Source organism: Ranitomeya variabilis, chromosome 6, assembly GCF_051348905.1.
Source record: "Ranitomeya variabilis isolate aRanVar5 chromosome 6, aRanVar5.hap1, whole genome shotgun sequence".
NCBI lineage: Eukaryota > Metazoa > Chordata > Amphibia > Anura > Dendrobatidae > Ranitomeya > Ranitomeya variabilis.
In genome coordinates, this window is record NC_135237.1 from 508,371,078 (window position 1) to 508,396,626 (window position 25,549).

Here is a 25,549-nt window from a genome sequence, read left to right on the forward strand (position 1 = left end):
GGCTGCTGGCTGCTACACCCCCACCTATCAGACTAAGGATACACCATCAATGTTAAAGTCCTGGACAACCCCTTTAATTAGCTTAGCTGAAATAAGCTTTTTTCAACTACCGGTATTTAGATTTTACCTCTAGATGTATATACAGTATACTGTTGCAATCAAACCTAATAAAAGTGAAAACTGCAGGAGAATCTACATCTGCAACTCCGCACAAAATAGTCTTGTGGATTCCTATGATTTTGCTCCAGAATCCACAGCAAATTTGATGTGTGTGGATTTACACTAAGACTGCCAAAAATGTGCACATTGCAAATATTCTTTCCATCTGTAAACTATGACAAAACTATTTTAAAGTCCTTACTTGGCCAAGAGTAACAAAGAACCTCTTCATAATGTCCTCATTCTCAGTCTCAGGGGATGGAGACGCCGCTGCCACTCTTCTCACTGTCCAGGGATGGTAATGTACATCAATCTCTAGACTCACTCCTGTATTACTCACTTTCACCTGGGACAGCAACTTAGCAAGCCTGTAATTACAGAACAAAAACAATTATTATTATTATTATTATTATTAATGGGAACCTGTCAGGTCCCCCATGCCCTCCGCAACAGTCATTTATTTATGATTAAATTCCCTGTCTAACCTGTTGTGAAATTGGATTTTGGGCTCCCCCTGTGGCCACTGGTGGAATTGAACTGGTGTGCATCATCCTCTCTGTTCACCTGTTTCCATCAGGATGTGGGAGTCGCTATTTAGCCTTGCTCCTCTGTCACTTCCATGCCGGTCAACATTGTAATCAGAAGCCTTTCTGTGCATGTTCCTGCTGCTAGACAACTCCCAGCTAAGTTGGACTTTAGTCCTTGTTTGTTTTTGCATTTTGTTCCAGTTCACAGCTGTAGTTTCGTTTCTGTGTCTGGAAAGCTCTTGTGATCTGAAATTGCCACTCTGATGTTATGAGTTAATACTAGAGTCTTAAAGTAATTTCAGGATGGTGTTTTGATAGGGTTTTCAGCTGACCATGAAAGTGCCCTTTCTGTCTTCCTGCTATCTAGTAAGCGGACCTCAATTTTGCTAAACCTATTTTCATACTACGTTTGTCATTTCATCTAAAATCACCGCCAATATTTGTGGGGGCCTCTGTCTGCCTTTCGGGGAAATTTCTCTAGAGGTGAGCCAGGACTATATTTTCCTCTGTCAGGATTAGTTAGTCCTCCGGCCGGCGCTGGGCGTCTAGGGATAAAACGCAGGCTACGCTACCCGGCTACTGTTAGTTGTGCGGCAGGTTTAGTTCATGGTCAGTTTAGTTTCCATCCTTCCAAGAGCTAGTTCTTATGTTTGCTGGGCTATGTTCTCTTGCCATTGAGAACCATAACAGTTTGACCGGCCAAAAAAGGGTTAAATTAATTGACAGAGAAAGGAGAGAAAAGAGAAGTCTGCTGAAGATTTTTTTTTTTTGTTTTTTCTCTCAGTTCTTGTAATTGAATCTCTTGCAAGTCTGCCTATATTGCAGCCTTTCTCTCTCTCTCTCTCCTTCTAATCCTGGAATGGCTCTGTGTTCACCTGTTTAAAATGGATATTCAGAGTTTAGCTGCAGGTTTGAATAATCTCACCACGAAAGTTCAAAATTTACAAGATTTTGTTGTTCATGTTCCTATATCTGAACCTAGAATTCCTTTGCCTGAATTTTTCTCGGGGAATAGATCTTGCTTTCAAAATTTCAAAAATAATTGCAAGTTGTTTTTGTCCCTGAAATCTCGCTCTGCTGGAGATCCTGCTCAGCAGGTCAGGATTGTGATTTCCTTGCTCCGGGGCGACCCTCAGGATTGGGCTTTTGCATTGGCTCCAGGGGATCCTGCGTTGCTCAATGTGGATGCGTTTTTTCTGGCCTTGGGGTTGCTTTATGAGGAACCTCAGTTAGAACTTCAGGCGGAAAAGGCCTTGATGTCCCTATCTCAGGGGCAAGACGAAGCTGAAATATACTGCCAGAAATTCCGTAAATGGGCTGTGCTTACTCAGTGGAATGAGTGCGCCCTGGCGGCGAATTTCAGAGAGGGTCTCTCTGATGCCATTAAGGATGTTATGGTGGGGTTCCCTGTGCCTGCGGGTCTGAATGAGTCCATGACAATGGCTATCCAGATCCATAGGCGTCTGCGGGAGCGCAAACCTGTGCACCTTTTGGCGGTGTCTACTGAGAAGACGCCAGAGAATATGCAATGTGATAGAATTCTGTCCAGAAGTGAACGGCAGAATTTTAGACAAAAAAATGGGTTGTGCTTCTATTGCGGTGATTCAACTCATGTTATATCAGCATGCTCTAAGCGTACTAAGAAGCTTGATAAGTCTGTTTCAATTGGCACTTTACAGTCTAAGTTTATTCTTTCTGTGACCCTGATTTGTTCTTTATCATCTATTACCGCGGATGCCTATGTCGACTCTGGCGCCGCTTTGAGTCTTATGGATTGGTCCTTTGCCAAACGCTGTGGGTATGATTTGGAGCCTCTTGAAACTCCTATACCCCTGAAGGGGATTGACTCCACCCCATTGGCTAGCAATAAACCACAATATTGGACACAAGTAACTATGCGGATTAATCCGGATCACCAGGAGATTATTCGCTTTCTTGTGCTGTATAACCTACATGATGTGTTGGTGCTTGGATTGCCATGGCTGCAATCTCATAACCCAGTCCTTTACTGGAAAGCTATGTCTGTGTTAAGCTGGGGATGTAAGGGGACGCATGGGGACGTACCTGTGGTTTCCATTTCATCATCTATTTCCTCTGAGATTCCTGAATTCTTGACTGAATATCGTGACGTTTTTGAAGAACCTAAGCTTGGTTCATTACCTCCGCACCGGGAGTGCGATTGTGCCATAGATTTGATTCCGGGTAGTAAATACCCTAAGGGTCGTTTATTTAATCTGTCTGTGCCTGAGCATGCTGCTATGCGAGAATATATAAAGGAGTCCTTGGAAAAGGGACCTATTCGTCCTTCGTCATCTCCCTTAGGAGCCGGTTTTTTCTTTGTGGCTAAGAAAGATGGCTCTTTGAGGCCGTGCATTGATTATCGGCTTTTGAATAAAATCACGGTTAAATATCAATATCCGTTGCCACTGCTGACTGATTTGTTTGCTCGCATAAAGGGGGCCAAGTGGTTCTCTAAGATAGATCTCCGTGGGGCGTATAATTTGGTGCGAATTAAGCAGGGGGATGAGTGGAAAACCGCATTTAATACGCCCGAGGGCCACTTTGAGTATTTGGTGATGCCTTTTGGTCTTTCAAATGCCCCTTCAGTCTTTCAGTCCTTTATGCATGACATTTTCCGTGATTATTTGGATAAATTTATGATTGTGTATCTGGATGATATTTTGATTTTTTTCGGATGACTGGGACTCTCATGTCCAGCAGGTCAGGAGGGTTTTTCAGGTTTTGCGGTCTAATTCCTTGTGTGTGAAGGGTTCTAAGTGCGTTTTTGGGGTTCAAAAGATTTCCTTTTTGGGATATATTTTTTCCCCCTCTTCCATCGAGATGGATCCTGTCAAGGTTCAGGCTATTTGTGATTGGACGCAACCCTCTTCTCTTAAGAGTCTTCAGAAATTTTTGGGCTTTGCTAACTTTTATCGTCGATTTATTGCTGGTTTTTCTGATGTTGTTAAGCCATTGACTGATTTGACTAAGAAGGGTGCTGATGTTGCTGATTGGTCCCCTGCTGCTGTGGAGGCCTTTCGGGAGCTTAAGCGCCGCTTTTCTTCCGCCCCTGTGTTGCGTCAGCCTGATGTTGCTCTTCCTTTTCAGGTTGAGGTCGACGCTTCTGAAATCGGAGCTGGGGCGGTTTTGTCGCAGAGAAGTTCCGATTGCTCCGTGATGAGACCTTGTGCTTTTTTCTCGCGTAAATTTTCGCCCGCCGAGCGGAATTATGATGTTGGGAATCGGGAGCTTTTGGCCATGAAGTGGGCTTTTGAGGAGTGGCGTCATTGGCTTGAGGGGGCTAGACATCAGGTGGTGGTATTGACTGACCACAAAAATCTAATTTATCTTGAGTCCGCCAGACGCCTGAATCCTAGACAGGCGCGCTGGTCGTTGTTTTTCTCTCGGTTTAATTTTGTGGTGTCCTACCTGCCGGGTTCTAAGAATGTTAAGGCGGATGCCCTTTCTAGGAGTTTTGAGCCTGACTCCCCTGGTAATTCTGAACCTACAGGTATCCTTAAGGATGGAGTGATATTGTCTGCCGTTTCTCCAGACCTGCGGCGGGCCTTGCAGGAGTTTCAGGCGGATAGACCTGATCGTTGCCCACCTGGTAGACTGTTTGTTCCTGATGATTGGACCAGTAAAGTCATTTCTGAGGTTCATTCTTCTGCGTTGGCAGGTCATCCTGGAATCTTTGGTACCAGGGATTTGGTGGCAAGGTCCTTCTGGTGGCCTTCCCTGTCTCGAGATGTGCGAGGCTTCGTGCAGTCTTGTGACGTTTGCGCTCGGGCCAAGCCTTGTTGTTCTCGGGCTAGTGGATTGTTGTTGCCCTTGCCTATCCCGAAGAGGCCCTGGACGCACATCTCGATGGATTTTATTTCGGATCTTCCTGTTTCTCAGAGGATGTCTGTCATCTGGGTGGTGTGTGATCGTTTCTCTAAGATGGTCCATTTGGTTCCCCTGCCTAAGTTGCCTTCTTCTTCCGAGTTGGTTCCTCTGTTTTTTCAAAATGTGGTCCGTTTGCATGGTATTCCGGAGAATATCGTTTCTGACAGAGGTACCCAATTCGTGTCTAGATTTTGGCGAGCATTCTGTGCTAGGATGGGCATAGATTTGTCTTTCTCGTCTGCTTTCCATCCTCAGACTAATGGCCAGACCGAGCGGACGAATCAGACCTTGGAGACATATTTGAGGTGTTTTGTGTCTGCAGATCAGGATGATTGGGTTGCTTTTTTGCCTTTAGCGGAGTTTGCCCTCAATAATCGGGCCAGCTCTGCCACCTTGGTGTCTCCCTTTTTCTGTAATTCGGGGTTTCATCCTCGATTTTCTTCTGGTCAGGTGGAATCTTCGGATTGTCCTGGAGTGGATGCTGTGGTGGAGAGGTTGCATCAGATTTGGGGGCAGGTAGTGGACAATTTGAAGTTGTCCCAGGAGAAGACTCAGCTTTTTGCCAACCGCCGGCGTCGGGTTGGTCCTCGGCTTTGTGTTGGGGACTTGGTGTGGTTGTCTTCTCGTTTTGTCCCTATGAGGGTTTCTTCTCCCAAGTTTAAGCCTCGGTTCATCGGCCCGTACAAGATATTGGAGATTCTTAACCCTGTGTCCTTCCGTTTGGACCTCCCTGCATCTTTTTCTATTCATAATGTTTTTCATCGGTCATTATTGCGCAGGTATGAGGTACCGGTTGTGCCTTCCGTTGAGCCTCCTGCTCCGGTGTTGGTTGAGGGCGAGTTGGAGTACGTTGTGGAAAAAATCTTGGACTCCCGTGTTTCCAGACGGAAACTCCAGTATCTGGTCAAATGGAAGGGATACGGTCAGGAGGATAATTCTTGGGTGACTGCCTCTGATGTTCATGCCTCCGATTTGGTCCGTGCCTTTCATAGGGTTCATCCTGATCGCCCTGGTGGTTCTGGTGAGGGTTCGGTGCCCCCTCCTTGAGGGGGGGGTACTGTTGTGAAATTGGATTTTGGGCTCCCCCTGTGGCCACTGGTGGAATTGAACTGGTGTGCATCATCCTCTCTGTTCACCTGTTTCCATCAGGATGTGGGAGTCGCTATTTAGCCTTGCTCCTCTGTCACTTCCATGCCGGTCAACATTGTAATCAGAAGCCTTTCTGTGCATGTTCCTGCTGCTAGACAACTCCCAGCTAAGTTGGACTTTAGTCCTTGTTTGTTTTTGCATTTTGTTCCAGTTCACAGCTGTAGTTTCGTTTCTGTGTCTGGAAAGCTCTTGTGATCTGAAATTGCCACTCTGATGTTATGAGTTAATACTAGAGTCTTAAAGTAATTTCAGGATGGTGTTTTGATAGGGTTTTCAGCTGACCATGAAAGTGCCCTTTCTGTCTTCCTGCTATCTAGTAAGCGGACCTCAATTTTGCTAAACCTATTTTCATACTACGTTTGTCATTTCATCTAAAATCACCGCCAATATTTGTGGGGGCCTCTGTCTGCCTTTCGGGGAAATTTCTCTAGAGGTGAGCCAGGACTATATTTTCCTCTGTCAGGATTAGTTAGTCCTCCGGCCGGCGCTGGGCGTCTAGGGATAAAACGCAGGCTACGCTACCCGGCTACTGTTAGTTGTGCGGCAGGTTTAGTTCATGGTCAGTTTAGTTTCCATCCTTCCAAGAGCTAGTTCTTATGTTTGCTGGGCTATGTTCTCTTGCCATTGAGAACCATAACACTAACCGCCCCTGTATAACTATTTTCTGTAAAAAAAACTACAATGTTTTAGGTATTGCTGCAGATCTACTATATAATTGTGTAAGGGTCACTTCCGTCTTTCTGTCTGTCCTTCTGTCTGTCTGTCTTTCTTTCTTTCTGTCACGGAAAGTCATTGGTCGCGGCCTCTGTCTGTCATGGAATCCAAGTCGCTGATTGGTCTCGCCAGCTGCCTGTCATGGCTGCCGTGACCAATCAGCGACGGCCACAGTCCGATTAGTCCCTCTCTACTCTCCTGCAGTCAGTGCCCGGCGCCCGCTCCATACTCCCCGCAGTCACGGCTCACACAGGCTTAATGCCGGCAGTAACGGACCGCGTTATGCCGCGGGTAACTCACTCCGTTACCGCCGCTATTAACCCTGTGTGACCAAGTTTTTACTATTGATGCTGCCTATGCAGCGTCAATAGTAAAAACATTTAATGTTAAAAATAATAAAAAAAATAAAAAATCATTATATACTCACCTTCCGCCGCCTTTCCCGCTCCTCGCGACGCTCCATGCAAGCGGCAGGTTCCGGTGCTAAGGATGGTATGCGACAAGGACCTGCCATGACGTCACGGTCATGTGACCGTGACGTCCTCACAGGTCCTGCGCGCCTGCGCGAGAAGGACCTGCCGTGACGTCACGGTCATGTGACCACGACGTCATCACACCCTGGGACCGGAAGCTGCCGCCTGCACCGCACACAGGCGACAGAACTACAAGGGTACCCTCGGAAGGTGAGTATATGTTTATTTTTTATTTTTTAACCTGTGACATACGTGGCTGGGCAATATACTACGTAGCTGGGCAATATACTACATGACTGGCCAATATACTACGTGGCTGGGCAATATGCTACATGACTGGCCAATATACTACATGGCTGGGCAATATACTACATGACTGGCCAATATACTACGTGGCTGGGCAATATACTACATGACTGGCCAATATACTACGTAGCTGGGCAATATACTACATGACTGGCCAATATACTACATGGCTGGGCAATATACTACATGACTGGCCAATATACTACGTGGCTGGGCAATATACTACGTGGCTCTGTGCTGTATACTACATCGCTGTGCAATATACTACGTGGCTCTGTGCTGTATACTACGTAACTGGGCAATATACTACATCACTGGGCAATATACTACGTAACTGGGCAATATACTACGTGGCTGGGCAATATACTATGTCACTGGGCAATATACTACGTCACTGGGCAATATACTACGTGGCTGGGCAATATACTACGTGGACATGCATATTCTAGAATATCCGATGCGTTAGAATCGGGCTACCATCTAGTTTAATTATATTAGATTATAGTCACAGTAATAGGATTTTTTTTCCATCTTACTGTACCTGTATTCAGAATAGCAGTCACTCTTCAGAAATGCTGGAAGTCTTTCCTTCTTGATCCATTCAACACCTTGTTCCCGATTCAAACACTTGAAAATGAGTAATGTAAAAAAATACATTTATATATATAAAGTTACAGATTTTCAAGTTATTAGTGTTTGCATTACGAGCATTTTATGTTTTTGAATAAACCATATAGACATATAAGGAAAAACACAGATTTTTTTCTGTTGCATTTTTACTACAATTACACAATAGAAATCATTGGACTATTGTGATTTTGCCATGTTTTTTTTAATGTGTTTCTCCTAAGTTAATGCATTTTAGTACAGATATTGGTACTGTAGCCCTTTTTCCTTTCGGCATCCAAACTAATATTTTGGTTAGGGTAGATACACACACAACAGATTTTGCTGCAGAAATGTGAGCGATTAAAAATCATTTCCATTCATCTGAGTTTCTTTGTTTGGGCTCGCTCACACTTGAGATCAAATCATCCAAATGCAATCCAATAAAAAAATCGCATTGCATTCGGAGCAATGTTATTTAATGATTCGGTGCTCATCTGAGATTTTTTTTTTCAGCTCGTATTACGATCGGACTGCTAAAAAAAATCGCAGCATGGTGCGAATGGATGAACATTTCGGATCGCAATTGCTAACACAAGTCAATGGGTGTGAAAATAATATTGAATGGCTCTAGGACCAAGCGTAGAATGGTGCCTCGCGGTGAACTGACAAAGTTAAGCGGAGTTCATATCCAGTGAACTCCTGTCACCTCACTTACGTCAGCACGAGCGTAAGAACTTTCCCATGGTGCTCGCACTGACGTCAGTGAGGTGACTGGAGTTCATTGGGTATGAACTCCGCTCAACTTTCTCACATCACTGCTAGGCACTGAGCTGCACCAGCATGCACAGCTCAGTGTCTCTGCTAGCTGGCAGGCTGAACGCTCGCATCATGCCAGCCTTCAGCCTGACAACTAGATGTAGCAGTGCTAGACTCATCAAGGGAAAAATAGATTATCTTCTCATCGGCGAGGTGAGGAATATGGTTGTTTATTTGTTTTACTCTTTCACAGGGGACATGGGCATCGGACAATTATTTTCACGTATGAGAAGTGAGAATTATGGTTGTTTATTAATTTTAATCTTTCACAGGGGTACATGGCCTTGAGTGGATTACGTGTCAAGGTGAGTATATATTTTTTTTGCTTTATTTAAAATAAAGGTGTCAGTGTCTTTATTTCAAGTAAAGGACTTTATTCTGGGTGTTTTTTTATTTACAATATGACTATGAGGTTACTAACCCCTGGGCTTGCAATCTGCCAATATAAAGCTGACATAAACCCCAACCCTATTACTCCACTTGCCAAAGCATCAGGGCAAGTGGGAAGAGCGGAGGCTAAGTGCCAGAATTGGAGCATCTTATGGATGCGTCTTTCCTGAAGCGTTTGAGAGCTGATGTTTTGAGTCTGGGAGGAGGCCAGTATCCATAGCCCCTTCCTAGCCTAATAATATCAGCCTGCAGCTGTCTGCCTAGCCTTTGCTGGCTATTAATTACAGGGATGACCCCACATTATTTTTAAGGGGCATTCCCCATTTTAATAACCAGTAAAGGCTAAGTATACAGCTGTGAGCGATATTAATAGACCTGGGAAGCTCCATGTGTATTACTCCCTTCCCAGGCTATAAACATCTGCCCCCAGCTGTCCGCTTTCCCTCTACTGGTTAATACAATTTTGGGGATCTCACACCATTTTTTTCAGAAATGTATTTATTTATTATTAAAATATATGTACACTAAGTTACACACGCAAAGCACTGATTATATATCTCACATATTTCTATCAATCTACTTATATCTATTTCTATCTATCTATCTACTCTCTATATATGTATTGAAGAATATTTCATTTGAAAATTATCTTTAAATGACAGAGAATTACTCTATGTAAAAGCTAATGTTAAAATTGCATTGCATAAGGATTGCATTTGCATGTCATTCGGATGCTAGGTGATAAAAATCGCATTGTACTCACATGAAAATTGCATGCCACCTGCATGACACTCATCCGATCAACATGAGATTTAATTTTTAAATGCTAGGGTGACTCCAGCCATTCTCTGGCAAACACATTGGCCCTGATTCATCAAGAATTGAATTGCAGTGTATTGAAAAGGCAAAAATCTATTCAATACAAACAGTAATTAAAATATAAAAACCAAAGACATAAAAATAAAAAATAAATTAAAAGTTTAAATCACTCCTCTTTTCCCCGTTTTAGTAAAATGTAAAAAACCAAACACATATGGTATTGCCACGTGCAGAATTACCAGAAACTAATAAAATACAAAAATATTCATCCCATAACGTGAACGTGAAAATGAAAAAAAAATCTAATGCCAGATTTTACATTTTTCGTTGCCGCATTTCCACCAAAAAAATGCAAAAAAAAAGCAATCAAAACATTGTAGGTTCCCAAAAATGACATTAATAAAAACTACAAATTGTTGTGCAAATACCGACAGGTCTCAGAAAACAGCGACACAAACCAATTTTTTTTTTTTTTTACAAACATCTGAATTTTGTTTTTCAACTATCAAAATATAAGTTTTGAATCATCGAAATTGTAATGACCTCAAGAAACATATTGCGGGGTCATTTTTACCGCTCAATGAACACATTAAAACACAAAACTCAAAAAACAATTGGAGAATTATGTTTTGTTTTTTTAAAAAAAATTTTTTTCACTATTTCGCTCTTGAAAGAGGTGGGGAGGAAAAATGAAAGCACAAAGGCAAAAAAAAAAAAATCACATGGTCCGTCAAGGATTACTTTTCTGTTTTCAAGCTTCTTCAGCGCAGAGGCTAGATTTTATGTTTCTTGTGCAATATGTGACTACTTTCTGTGCTTAGCCATCATGCAGCTGGAATTTATTTACTTGAACAGCAGCCAATTAACCTTCTCCCCATTGTAACAATTGCTACAATTTGGCTGTTTTAATGAATAATTAAAAAAATATAAGGCAAATCTCCCCATAGCTCAATGTCCTCCACTTACCATAACACTGTAGTTGTTGTCAATTTTTACATCAATAACAGAGGATTTTTTGGGGCTTCGTCCAGAGACACTTCTGGTTGCATTATAGACGGGATTTGGTGACTGGAGATCACGTAACACTTTTTTAATTTGCTGTTCCAAAAGATGTGGTACACTACTGACCACTTCAAAAACGCCATATATTTTGTTGAACTGGATTGTTTCAGAGAAAGTCTGCAAAAATACAATATACAAAGATGCACTAGTTACGAGCCCAATTAGGTGCCCAAACTTAGTATCTCTACAGCCAGGATTCAGATGGCTGTATCTCACTGTCCATGCCCGACTGATTGTGGGTCACATAACCCAAATTTACAACCTCATATACGGTATACTGTGAAATACGACCATCTGAACCCAGTCTATGGCTGTGCACATGTAGAGAATTCACAATAAATCCGCAACAAAATTAGCTCTCTTCCAGAGGAAACAATGGTGGTTTGATTAATATCATGAGGCTTGTGTTGGCCATTTCCATATAATGTACAGTGATTAAATAAGTATTTGATACACTGCCAATTTTGAAAGTTTTCCCACCTACAGAGAATGGAGAGGTCTGTAATTTTTATCGTAGGTACACTTCACCTGTGAGAGACAGGCTTGAATGCTTATTGTATGAAGCAGATCAGGTGATTTGTATTTGTGTAATGAGGACGGTGCGGCCTAAGGTGTGCAGAATTATTAGGGTATGTCTCCATAGTCAGGAATGGCTCAGTATTTGCTCAGGATTTGACGCAGGTAAAACAAGATATACAAAAAAAAATTGTGATGTAATTTCCTTGTCCAACCTCTTCTTTTACATACTCCATTGAAGAATAATGTTTACACACAGATAGATAGATAGATAGATAGATAGATAGATAGATAGATAGATAGATAGATAGATAGATAGATAGGTATACCTATAGATAATACCAAGCCCGATGTTTAGTAATAAGCATAGTAAAATGGTACATAAAGAGTTAGCGCGGGATCACACATGTAAGAAACTCGGACGAGTCTCGCATCTTAATACCCGGCACTGCCGCCAGCACTCGGGACCGGAGCTTGCGGCTGCATGTATTTCTATGTAGCTGAACTCTGGTCCGAGTTCCAGCGGCAGTGTCGGGTATTGAGGTGCGAGACTTGTGCGAGTTTCTCGCACGCCTGACACTGGCCTTAAACGCAATGTGTTTAATAAAAAAAAAAAAAATGAAAAAAAATGGCATGGGCTCCTGCGCAATTTTCTGTGCCAGAGAAGGAAAGTTAGTGACTCGGGGACCGATGTTTGCAGCCCGGGAAGGGGTTAATACCCATGGAGCTTCCCAGGCTAGGAATATCAGCCCGCAGCTGTATATTTAGCCTTTACTGGCTATTAAAATAGGGGGACCCCCCAAAAAAATGATGTGGGGTCCCCCTATAATTTATAGCCAGAAAGACTACGCAGACAGTTGCGGGCTGATATTCATAGCCTAGAGAGGGACCATGGATATTGCACCCCCAGCTACAAACACCAGCTCCCAGCCACCCCAGAAATGACGCATCTGTAAGATGCGCAAATTCCAGCGCTTAGCCTCTCTCTTCCCACTGCCCTGTAGCGGTGGCATATGGAGTAATAAGGGGTTAACGTCACCTTTGTAAGGTGACATTAAGCCGACTTAGTAATGGAGAGGCGTCAATAAGATTCCTACCATTACTAATTCTATAGTTGGTAAAGGGTTAATAAAACACACACATGCAGAATAAAGTATTTTAATGAAATAAAACACCACACAGTTTTGCCATCTTTATTATACTGGTAATCCAAGAGAAGCCATCGATCTTCTGAAAAAAATAAAATAAAAATAAACAAACAGTATACTCCCTGGTCCGACGCAGTCCCAAGATGAGTCCAGCTCTGCTACATCTGGATGCTTGACATCCAGACATAGCAGAGCCTGTAGATGACCCCCGGAGATAACTCTCCTGCAATCACTTACACTCTAGCACTCGCGGTCAGCTGACCGTGAGAACCAGCCTAGGGTGACCTGAGATAACCCCCGGTCACGTGCACGGCAGTTCTCATGGTAAGCTAAGTTATCACGAGAACTGCAGTGGACGCGGACTTCCAGCGGTGTGACACGTAAGACCTTATTTAAATTAGTAGACATGCGTAGTAAGCTGCGTTTACGCAGTTATCACACATGTGACTAATCATTACTGTAGATGTGGTTTTACCACATCTAATGATAGTCTATGGTAAATTTACGTTGTGGAGATGGAGCGTCGCCGCATTGTAAACAAGCATGTTGCGTTCTGTAAAGACGCTCCGCATGTCCGTTTACGCGGGCCTGCTGCCTGCGTCTTTTAACGCACAGTGGAGACTGGATTTCAGGAAATCCCATCCACTGTGCTGTAACATCTGAACATTGTGTGTTTGACGCTGCGGCTGCACGCAGCGTCAAACACGCAGCGTTTCCTGACCGTGGGAAAATACCCTTAGGTAGCTAATTTTCCTCCTGAAAAATGACCCAAAAAAATAGATTTAACTGACTCTGAAAAGTCAAAATTTGTCACATGTCTTACAGATTGATGCAGAACTCTTGAAATTGCTAAGATATAAGGGGAGTGATCACAGAGCTATCCAGAGTTTTTTGCAAAAATAGTCAACAGGGTCACAAAAAACATGTTTGGCATTATCTGCCAAAGATTTGAGAAGAATCAAAGGTTTAGCGATCAAGAAGCGATCAAAATTATCCTCCAGTGCTGTCAAATTCCAGAAAGGCAGCCTCGTTGGAGGCCCAGAAGTACAAGGTGTTCAGTGTTCAGAGACATGGCCGATGTAAGGAAGGCTGAAACCGACCGACCACCACTGAACAAGACACAGAAGGTGAAATGTCAAGACTGTGCCAAGAAATAGTTTTCAAAGGTCTTATGGACTGATGAGATGAGAGTGACTCTTGACAGACGAGATGGATGGGCCTGTGGCTGGATCAAGTAACAGGCAAAGACCTCCACTCCAACTCAGACACCAGCAAGGTGGAGGTGGGTACTGGTACGGGCTGGTATTCTTAAAGATGAGCTAGTTGCATTTTTTCGGGTTGAAGATGGAATAAAAATCAACTCCCAAATGTGTCGCCCTCCTGGGCTTGGGGTACTCAGCACCTGTCGCACTTAAAGGGGATGTCACGTTGGCTGCGACCCGGTCCGTGGCCCTGGGAGCTCAAGCTGAGAGGGGAAAGGTCCTTGAAAGGGTTTGCATAGTTTACGTAAATTCGTGACGCCACCTGTGGTTCTCTGTCAGTAGGGACCGACGCTGCTTAAAGAGGTCCTCTGGGGTGATGTTGTTGCAGCAAGATGGTGACTCTTCCCACAGGTGAAGTGGGGTCCCCAGGGCTCCCAAGGTGAGTGTGCAAGGATGGTGTGTGTGCAGCGCCCCAGAGTCCTGGTCGTTGCAGTACTGATGCTCCGCCGCTGAGGGGAGTGATGGTACGTCTGATGGCACTGAAGGAGTTCACCTGACCAGGTATCACAGACACCAATACACTTCATAGTCTGGCCTCCAGGGGGAGCTAAGGGCGCTATGTATTAGGCCACTCCTCACAATCTGGTCACAATCTGGTAAAACTGGGGGTTAGGCAGAAAGTTAGACAGAAAGCTGACTGGGTTGGAACCAAGCAACATCCTGTGGCAGAGGGTGTTGCAGGGGAAGATTCAGGGGGGTCCCTGTCAGGGGTGGGATCCTGGCAGAGGCCTAGCAAACAGGAAAGAACTTTAAGGAACTGCGCCTGCACTACATCGCGGCGGTGTCTCAAGAAAGGACAAGAAGCGAGGTTTATTGTGGAGAGTGAGAAACGAGATCAAAGCAAAAAGGAGATAACACCAGTAGGAGTCGTGCTGTAAGATCGAGGCAACATCCTACTGAGGTGCGTAGCCGGTGGCCAGAACGCCGAGGAAGTATTAGACTCCAAGCAATACTTCAAACAGAGGCAGGACAGTTGATTTTAGGTTGGCTGTCTCACCAAAATCACCTAAGAAGACATAGGGGGCAACTGTGGGAGAGGGGCGACACTAGGGTCCCGGAAGAACTCCAGGCCTTCCCGTCATACGGGTGCGTCCTATCCAAATCATCTGGGGGACGGAGAAGAAGATCAGAACAGACATAAGTTGTGGGAAATAACATCAGAAACAGACACAACAGTTGTGAGGACTATCCCGTGGTGCTCAGCAGGGAAGTACTACAACACACAGGCGCTAGAAGGTAGGCACAGATTTCCACCTGCAAAGGGGACTCTGGAGGTGCCATCGGACCGGCCGGTCTCTTATAGCCCTGTTAACCGTACTCTGGATTGAGAACCTTGAAGCCTTCAGTAAAGAGGTAAAGAGACTGCAACCCTGTGTCCTCGTTATTCATCGCGACCTGCACCACGCACCACCATCTACACCCTTTAATTGGACGCCCCTTAGCAGGGTCACGGACCGGGTCAAGCCACCGTGACAACCCCAGAACTGAGACAGAGAGGCCCGGTACCGAGTGCCCCGCAGCCCTGCGTCTGGGGGCGCTCCATGTGCTGGCAAATAAGTGGAGGACACAGAGTTGTAAAGTCTTTACCTGGTTTACTGGCAGTAGCAGTCCACAGTCCAGGGTACCAGGAACAGGTGATAAGGTCCGGCCGGCTTGGAGACAAAAGTAGATACCTCTCCCAGGTGAGGTCCATAAGCCTTCCTACACGCTTTAGTGTGCAAGGTCCTTGCTGCCTGTGGCTTCCGTGCAAAGTCCTCTCTCTCCTGTCCTGGGACAGTTATCTATATGGTGGGCAGCTTGAGCCGTTTTATAGGGTCTCTATCATGACCTGGGCTCTTCAGGTGCTACTTCACCTTCAGGTGTGGTGTGGGCAAATAGCATGCAGTCCTATGCCCTCCGGTTCTGCTGTGTGACCTGGAGTACAACATGACCTCGGGCTCCCGGTGCCCGGTTTCTGCGCTCTGGCTTTGAGGGTGTCCAGTCACCGTTCCCCTCTGAGCCCCTTTCCTTCTCCACTGTGCTCCTTTCCTTAGTAGCTCCACCACTTTCAACCCCTCTGGTTTTTCCTCTCTCCTGGAGCTGCAGCTCAATCCTGGCTGCCAGCTCCGCTGTCTGCTCTCTGTTTCAGACTTCCCTCTCTCTCCTCTCCCTCCAACCGACTCCTGTCTCTTTGGTCTCCCTGGACCAACTAACCTAACTCTTCCTCCAGACCAGAATCCAGTTCCTGAGCTCCCCCTTCTGGCCTGGATCCGGAATGTGTTGAATGTGGGTGCATTACCTGGTAAAGAGAATCCTCCTTGCCTCCAAGTATGATATCACCCTCCCCGAAGGGAAGGCAACATCAATGTAACAACCGTTACCTGGGGTGTTACACAAACCTAGAGGAAAAAGTCTGCATCTTTCAAGAAAACCATAATTTTTATGCAGGATAATGGTCTATTGAATGAAACAAAGCCCTACACTTCTTGGCGAGCCATTTCTTGTCCAAGTCTTAACGTTTCAACTAATGTCTTGTGTTTAAAGCAGTGAGCGGCATTCACAACCAAATCACAGACAAATCATAAACGTCACTGAAGTTTATGGCGAATGTATCAAACATCAAGCACATGTATAAAGGTTTGTATCTCTGTTACAGTCGCAGGTCTCAATGTGACAGAACAATAGCTATATAGGCCGCCCGCCAATCAGAAGTTGCAGAAGACTACTCAATCCCGGCTATGGTGGAGGAAGAGAACGCTGGGTGTTAAGGGAACAGTGGGTTATGGGTGGTCATTTTTACAGTAAAGGGACAGGGCGGGGACATTATTAAAGGATGAGGACATTATTACATGAAAGGGCCACGATGGGGACAATATTACAGGATGAGGACATTATTACGTGAAAAGGCCAGGACGGGGACAATATTACAGGATGAGGACATTATTACACGAAAGAGCCAGCATGGGGACATTATTACATGCCGAGGACAATATTACATGAAAGGGCCAGGATAGGGACATTATTACAGTATGAGGACATTATTACATGAAAGTGCCAGGATGGGGACAATATTACAGGATAAGGACATTATTACATGGAAGGACCAGGATGGAGACATTATTACAGTATGAGGACATTATTACTTGAAAGGGCCAGCAAGAGGACATTATTACAGGATGAGGACATTATTACATGAAAGGGCTAGCACAGGGACATTGTTACATGAAAGAGCCAGCACGGGGACACTATTACACACTGAGGACATTGTTACATGAAAAGGCCAGGACAGAGACATTATTACAGGAAGAGGACATTATTACATGAAAGGGCCAGGATGGGGACATTATTACAGGATGAATACATTATTACGTGAAAGGGCCAGGATGGGGACAATATTACAGGATGAGGATGTTATTACATGAAAGAGGCAGCACGGGGACATTATTACACAATGAGGACATTATTACATGAAAGGGCCAGGACAATGACATTATTAAAGGATTAGGACATTATTACATGAAAGGACCAGGATGGGGACATTATTATAGTATGAAGACATTACTACAAGAAAGGGCCAGGACTGGGACATTATTACAGAATGAGGACATTATTACATGAAAGGACCAGGATGGAGACAATATTGCAGGAAGAGGACATTATTACATGAAAGGGCCAAGATGGAGACATTATTACTGAACGGGAGATCTTGTTACAGGATGGGAGACATTATTACAGGAAAGATCCTGGATGGGGACATTAGTACTAGATGGGGGACATTATTACAGGATGGGGGTAAGTATGGAAAACATTATTACATGGGCCCGTACATCTGATCACCGTGCTGGTGGGGGCCTAGGTTCAAATTTTTCCTCTAGTTATGACACTTGGAACAGCACAATGCAGTTTTAAGAAAAGGTGATCTGAATGACTATTTTATAGTGAATGTAAGTATTTTGGTGAGCTGATACGTTCTTCACACAGTAATTGTGTCTGCTGACAGGTTTGATTACAGACTATTTACATTCCTGCAGTATTGTGTAATACTATGGAAAAAAATCAACAATGTAAGTAAGTGTACAATTCCAGTAAGTGTATTATATGAGTATGTAATTGTATTACAGAATGAATAGGTACATGGGGATTGAGCAATATCGGGATATTCAGCCATGTTTACTTACTGGTAAACTTAAGAATTCATTGAAGAAATCTACGAGCAGTTCATCTGTTACTAGGAAATCCTCCTAAGCAAATAGAACAAAACAGAGCGTGAAACACAAACCATGGTAGTGATGGTCAGTGCTGATTTATAGAAGATAGCAAACACCAAGAGGCAAATAAGAAAACGTATCTAATATATAATTGCCTAGAATACTACTTCCTGCAATTTGTGCCAACTTCCGTGGCTTTGTCCGGAGCTAATGTCCGGAGCTAATGTCCGGAGCTAATGTCCGGAGATAAGTGACGTCACCAGTGTCCTACACCCAGGCAGAGCACAGTGGCCCCAGGCAGAGCACAGGGGCCCCAGGCAGAACATGGGGCCCCAGGCAGAGCACAGGGGCCCCAGGCAGCATATGGGGCCCCAGGCAGAGCACAGGGGCCCCAGGCAGCATATGGGGCCCCAGGCAGAGCACAGTGGCCCCAGGCAGAGCACACACCAAATCGGAGGCCGAGGGGCCCCGCCAACCAAATCGGAGGCCGAGGGGCCCCGCCAGCCAAATCGGAGGCCGAGGAGCCCCGCCCACCAAATCGGAGGCCGAGGGTCCCTGACCACCAAATCGGAGGCCGAGGGGCCCCGCCAACCAAATCGGAGGCCGAGGGGCTTCGCCAACCAAATCGGAGGCCGAGGAGCCCCGCCCACCAAATCGAAGGCCGAGCGGCTCCGCCCACCAAAGCGGAGGCCGAGGGGCCTGGCCCCGCCCACCAAAGCGGAGGCCGAGGGGCCACGCCCACCACATCGGAGGCCGAGAGTCCCCGCCCACCAAATCGGAGGATAAAGGGCCCCGCCAACCAAATCGGAGGCCGAGGGGCCCCGCCAACCAAATCGGAGGCCGAGGATCCCCGCCCAACAAATCGAAGGCTGAGCGGCCCCGCCCACCAAAGCAGAGGCCGAGGGGCCCGGCCCCGCCCACCAAAGCGGAGGCCGTGGGGCCCCGACCACCACATCGGAGGCCGAGGGGCCCCGCCCGCCAAATCGGAGGCCGAGGGTCCACGCCCACCAAATCGGAGGCCGAGGGTCCCCGCCCACCAAATCGGAGGCCGAGGGTCCCCGCCCACCAAATCGGAGGCCGAGGGTCCGCGCCCACCAAATCGGAGGCCGAGGGTCCCCGCCCACCAAATCGGAGGCCGAGGGTCCCCGCCCACCAAATCGGAGGCCAAGGGGCCCCGCCCACCAAATCGGAGGCCAAGGGGCCCCGCCCACCAAATCGGAGGCCGAGGGGCCCCGCCCACCAAATCGGAGGCCGGGGGTCCCCGCCCACCAAATCGGAGGCCGAGGGTCCCCGCCCACCAAATCGGAGGCCGAGGGTCCCCGCCCACCAAATCGGAGGCCGAGAGTCCCCGCCCACCAAATCGGAGGCCGAGGGGCCCCGCCAATCAAATCGGAGGCCGAGGGGCCCCGCCAACCAAATCGGAGGCCGAGGAGCCCCGCCCACCAAATCGAAGGCCGAGCGGCCCCGCCCACCAAAGCGGAGGCCGAGGGGCCCGGCCCCGCCCACCAAAGCGGAGGCCGAGGGTCCCCGCCCACCACATCGGAGGCCGAGGGGCCCCGCCCACCAAATCGGAGGCCGAGGGTCCCCACCCACCAAATCGGAGGCCGAGGGTCCCCGCCCACCAAATCGGAGGCCGAGGGTCCCCGCCCACCAAATCGGAGGCCGAGGGTCCCCGCCCACCAAATCGGAGGCCGAGGGTCCCCGCCCACCAAATCGGAGGCCGAGGGGCCCCGCCCACCAAATCGGAGGCCGAGGGTCCCCACCCACCAAATCAGAGGCCGAGGGTCCCCGCCCACCAAATCGGAGGCCGAGGGTCCCCGCCCACCAAATTGGAGGCCGAGGGTCCCCGCCCACCAAATCGGAGGCCGAGGGTCCCCGCCCACCAAATCGGAGGCCGAGGGGCCCCACCAACCAAATCGGAGGCCGAGGAGCCCCGCCCACCAAATCGAAGGCCGAGCGGCCCCGCCCACCAAAGCGGAGGCAGAGGGACCCCGCCCACCAAATCGGAGGCCGTGGGGCCCCGCCAACCAAAGCGGAGGCCGAGGGTCCCCGCCCACCAAATCGGAGGCAGAGGGACCCCGCCCACCAAATCGGAGGCCGAGGGGCCCCGCCCACCAAAGCGGAGGCCGAGGGTCCCCGCCCACCAAATCGGAGGTCGAGGGTACCCGCCCACCAAATCGGAGGCCGAGGGTCCCCGCCCACCAAATCGGAGGCCGGTCCCCGCCCACCAAATTGGAGGCCGGTCCCCGCCCACCAAATCGGAGGCCGAGGGTCCCCACCCACCAAATCGGAGGACGAGGGGCCCCACCAACCAAATCGGAGGCCGAGGAGCCCCGCCCACCAAAAGTAAGTGCGGCCCCAAAAGTAAGTGCGCCCCCGGGTGCAAAAGTAAGTGCGCCCCCGGGTGCAAAAGTAAGTGCGCCCCCGGGTGCAAAAGTAAGTGCGCCCCCGGGTGCAAAAGTAAGTGCGCCTCCGGGTACAAAAGTAAGTGCGCCCCCGGGTGCAAAAGTAAGCGCGCCCTCGGCCCCGGGTGCAAAAGTAAGCGCGCCCCCCAGTCCCGTGTGTGAAAAGTGCTGCTGTAAAGCTGGTAGCGCTGTTCAAGCACCATGTATTTCCTTCAGGAAATGCCCATCTAATATATAATTGCCTAGAATACTACTTCCTGCAATTTGTGCCAACTTCCGTGGCTTTGTCCGGAGCTAATGTCCGGAGCTAATGTCCGGAGCTAAGTGACGTCACCAGTGTCCTACACCCAGGCAGAGCACAGGGGCCCCAGGCAGCATATGGGGCCCCAGGCAGAGCACAGTGGCCCCAGGCAGAGCACAGGGGCCCCAGGCAGCATATGGGGCCCCAGGCAGAGCACAGTGGCCCCAGGCAGAGCACAGGGGCCCCAGGCAGCATATGGGGCCCCAGGCAGAGCACAGGGGCCCCAGGCAGCATATGGGGCCCCAGGCAGAGCACAGTGGCCCCAGGCAAAGCACAGGGGCCCCAGGCAGAACATGGGGCCCCAGGCAGAGCACAGGGGCCCCAGGCAGCATATGGGGCCCCAGGCAGAGCACAGGGGCCCCAGGCAGAGCACAGGGGCCCCAGGCAGCATATGGGGCCCCAGGCAGAGCACAGTGGCCCCAGGCAGAGCACAGGGGCCCCAGGCAGAACATGGGGCCCCAGGCAGAGCACAGGGGCCCCAGGCAGAGCACAGGGGCCCCAGGCAGCATATGGGGCCCCAGGCAGAGCACAGGGGCCCCAGGCAGCATATGGGGCCCCAGGCAGAGCACAGTGGCCCCAGGCAGCATATGGGGCCCCAGGCAGAGCACAGTGGCCCCAGGCAGAGCACAGGGGCCCCAGGCAGCATATGGGGCCCCAGGCAGAGCACAGTTGTCCCAGGCAGAGCACAGGGGCCCCAGGCAGCCTATGGGGCCCCAGGCAGAGCACAGTGGCCCCAGGCAGAGCACAGGGGCCCCAGGCAGCATATGGGGCCCCAGGCAGAGCACAGGGGCCCCAGGCAGCATATGGGGCCCCAGGCAGAGCACAGTGGCCCCAGGCAAAGCACAGGGGCCCCAGGCAGAACATGGGGCCCCAGGCAGAGCACAGGGGCCCCAGGCAGCATATGGGGCCCCAGGCAGAGCACAGGGGCCCCAGGCAGAGCACAGGGGCCCCAGGCAGCATATGGGGCCCCAGGCAGAGCACAGTGGCCCCAGGCAGAGCACAGGGGCCCCAGGCAGAACATGGGGCCCCAGGCAGAGCACAGGGGCCCCAGGCAGAGCACAGGGGCCCCAGGCAGCATATGGGGCCCCAGGCAGAGCACAGGGGCCCCAGGCAGCATATGGGGCCCCAGGCAGAGCACAGTGGCCCCAGGCAGCATATGGGGCCCCAGGCAGAGCACAGGGGCCCCAGGCAGAGCACAGGGGCCCCAGGCAGCATATGGGGCCCCAGGCAGAGCACAGTGGTCCCAGGCAGAGCACAGGGGCCCCAGGCAGCTTATGGGGCCCCAGGCAGAGCACAGTGGCCCCAGGCAGAACATGGGGCCCCAGGCAGAGCACAGTGGCCCCAGGCAGAGCACAGGGGCCCCAGGCAGAACATGGGGCCCCAGGCAGAGCACAGGGGCCCCAGGCAGCATATGGGGCCCCAGGCAGAGCACAGGGGCCCCAGGCAGAGCACAGGGGCCCCAGGCAGAGCACAGTGGCCCCAGGCAGAGCACAGGGGCCCCAGGCAGCATATGGGGCCCCAGGCAGAGCACATTGGTCCCAGGCAGAGCACAGGGGCCCCAGGCAGCCTATGGGGCCCCAGGCAGAGCACAGTGGCCCTAGGCAGAACATGGGGCCCCAGGCAGAGCACAGGGGCCCCAGGCAGAGCACAGGGGCCCCAGGCAGCATATGGGGCCCCAGGCAGAGCACAGTGGTCCCAGGTAGAGCACAGGGGCCCCAGGCAGCCTATGGGGCCCCAGGCAGAGCACAGGGGCCCCAGGCAGCATATGGGGCCCCAGGCAGAGCACAGTGGCCCCAGGCAGAGCACAGGGGCCCCAGGCAGAACATGGGGCCCCAGGCAGAACATGGGGCCCCAGGCAGAGCACAGGGGCCCCAGGCAGAGCACAGGGGCCCCAGGCAGCATATGGGGCCCCAGGCAGAGCACAGGGGCCCCAGGCAGCATATGGGGCCCCAGGCAGAGCACAGCGATATTTTGGACCACTGTGCGGTGTTTCAGACCCCCTGTGTGATGTCTGGGGCCCTGTTCTTAAGTATATTAAAGATTAAAGTAACGTATATTAAAGTATATTATAGATCAAATTTGACACGTTTATGAGCACCATTGAGTGATATACTCAAGAATGACATAATTTTTCAACATTTTATGGTTTCAAACTGTAAACACTCAGAGTTTTTTTTACTTCAACCAGAAAACCTTAACGGTTCATAAAAAACTTGACTGTTCAGGATATGATAAAAGTCATAGTATTCTGAATCTTTAACTTATAAAGATACCTTTACATGGGGTGATTATTGGTTCCAGAGAGGCTTTCGGCCGATAATCGTACACATGGCTGGTGACAGGACAATACAATATAAACGTTCAAAGGTAAACACTGATAACATTAAAATCTAATATATAATTGCCTAGAATACTACTTCCGGCAATTTGTGCCAACTTCCGTGGCTTTGTCCGGAGATAATGTCCGGAGATAAGTGACGTCACCAGCGTCCTACACCCGCTCAGGGTGGACAAAGATATATGCCTTCGTGGTGCGCGGCACTTTTCTGATTGGTTGCCGCCTGCCGCGAGCGACCAATCAGAAATGTGCCGTACTGTCAAGAATTGTCAAGAGCTGGTGAGTGCAGCCATTTTTTGTTCTTTCTTACTATTATTTATTAATTGTATTATTCTTACATTTGAATAAATAAAGTATATATGGATTCTAGACTCCCGATTCTTTAGAATCGGGCTGCCATCTAGTAATATTATAATCTATCTTCTATGCAATCCTTTATCACCTTGCAGACGTCTCACGTGCTTCCATGCGATCCATCATGTGTGGGGTGAATGGAGCTTTGCCAAGTTGACCCACATGATTAATGTTATACTGCATTCCTCTTTCTGATAGGTTAACAGAACTTATAAAGCTTATTTGCTCTTGACAGCCCCTCCAAAAAAGTTACTGGGATCTCCAGGCAGAGCTTTGCTAAACAAGGTCCTAAATAAGAGTCCCCCTTTAAATCCCCCTTTAAATAATCTTAATTGTCATAAAATGTTTTTGTAAACCAAACAACTTCTTTAAAATAATTTTGTTAAGTATACCAGATACCTCTCATGTAAAACCTAAAAGGTGCCTAAAGACATTAGACAGAAGTTGACCAAATCCACCAACCGGTGTCCTGATTCTCTTTTGGCTGGAGACTTCCAGAGAAATAAATTTTTCATACATGAGCTTAAAGTGAGTAGCGTGGAATAATTAGTTGTTGGCCAAAAGGACATCTGGGTGACATCTAGCTGTTGCATATGGACACCTTTACAGGGCTTGTCCCATCTACTTCTGCAGGAGCGCACTGGTCCCTGCTTCTGGCCTGCTGAGGGGGCAGTGGTCTTCTGCTTCACAGACAGTTCAAGCTAGAAGCATCATTGCACCGCTGGCCCAAACTGTGCAATCTCCGATACTGTAAGAAGAGGCAGCATTGCCCCTCTAGTACATGACGAGCACAGGGGCATTGAAGTTGGTTGGGATTGTGACCTATCAGTGCCCTCAGTGTCACGGTTTCATCTTTACTGTGGCCTAGGGACCCTGTGAGTGACAGCTCAGCCACCCTATGGGATATAGAGTGAGCAGGACTATCGGTGTTGTGAGTGACAGTCCAGTTATCCAATTTGATGCTGGGGCGTGCTGGGCTGTTAGCATGTTGATTGACAGCCCTGCTGCTCAATTTGGGCTAGCCTGTTTCTCCAGGTATCATCCATCCGTGGTGATTTGCTAAGCTATTTAGCTGACTGGCTGTGAGCAGGCCACTGTCAGCTGTAGCTCAGCTTAGGTGAGTGTGCTTAGCTCTGTGTCTGATATTGTATGAATCTCTGATCTTGTTGCCAGATCTAGGATTTGTTGTGACCATTCGTGTGTATTATCCCTTCTGCTTCTTATGCTCTCTGACATCAGGTACCTGATCCCGGACTTGGCCTCTAATTATCGGTTTGTCTTATTCCTTTGTCTTCACGTACCCTCCTGTAGTGTTACCTGACCAAACCTTTGTCTTGCCCCTCTGTACCACAAGCCCTACTGGTATCTGACCTCAGACCTCCTGATTATTCTATCTCACGACTTGCCTGTGAATAGTAACTCAGTGTCACACCCAGATCGAGTTAGGCCTCAATCAAACATCTGTTTTTCTCACATGCGAGAAAAATGGGACCAATTATTTTGATCAGACTTTGATCAGAGTGTGGTCTGAGTGTCACCAGTTTTATTGTACGCGGAGAAGAAAAACATCCTCCATCTTCTCTTACGTGACAGTCTAAGAAAATCGTAACACACTCATATGTCATCCAAGTAATGTCCAATTCTTTCACGGACTCTTTGCCTTGCCTTGTTGATCAAAATTGAATATGTCTCCTCGATTTTCACGAACATCTGAAAATCAAGGACATCTGAATTTTACACTGATAGTACTCGTACCTCTTATAGTGTATGGTCACATCTGGCCCAACAGGCTATAAACAGGTACAAGTACTATCAGTCAAAACCACATAAAGCACTCAAGATAAACGGATGTCTGAATGAGGCCTTAACATACTGAATTAGAATTGTAAGCACTACACACGTTCGTCCACCGCTGCCATACTGAAGAGGTGGCTGACACCTAAGGCAATGAGCAGTAAACAGTAGTGATGAGCGAGTGTACTCGTTGCTCGGGTTTTCCAGAGCACGCTCGGGTGACCTCCGAATATTTATGACTGCTCGGAGATTTTGTTTTCATCCCACCAGCTGAATACTGTACAGCTACTAGCCTGCTTGATTACATGTGGGGATTCCCTAGCAACCAGGCA

At 48.5% G+C, this 25,549-nt stretch overlaps 1 protein-coding gene across 7 annotated transcripts in view; it reads right to left on the reverse strand.

Annotated features, from left to right (window-relative positions):
* Positions 1–25,549, reverse strand: part of RGS22 (regulator of G protein signaling 22) — a 138,899-nt gene that overhangs the window by 105,772 nt on the left and 7,578 nt on the right. For 6 of the 7 annotated variants that reach the window (XM_077270892.1, XM_077270891.1, XM_077270890.1 and 3 more), the window contains exons 3-6: positions 17,996–18,058; positions 10,817–11,029; positions 7,758–7,843; positions 362–527 (exon numbers count right to left, since the gene is read on the reverse strand). In XM_077270892.1, coding sequence (XP_077127007.1) covers positions 362–527; positions 7,758–7,843; positions 10,817–11,029; positions 17,996–18,058 — 528 coding nt within the window. The remainder of the gene's footprint in view (positions 1–361; positions 528–7,757; positions 7,844–10,816; positions 11,030–17,995; positions 18,059–25,549) is intronic. The other variant, XM_077270893.1, reaches the window with a different exon arrangement.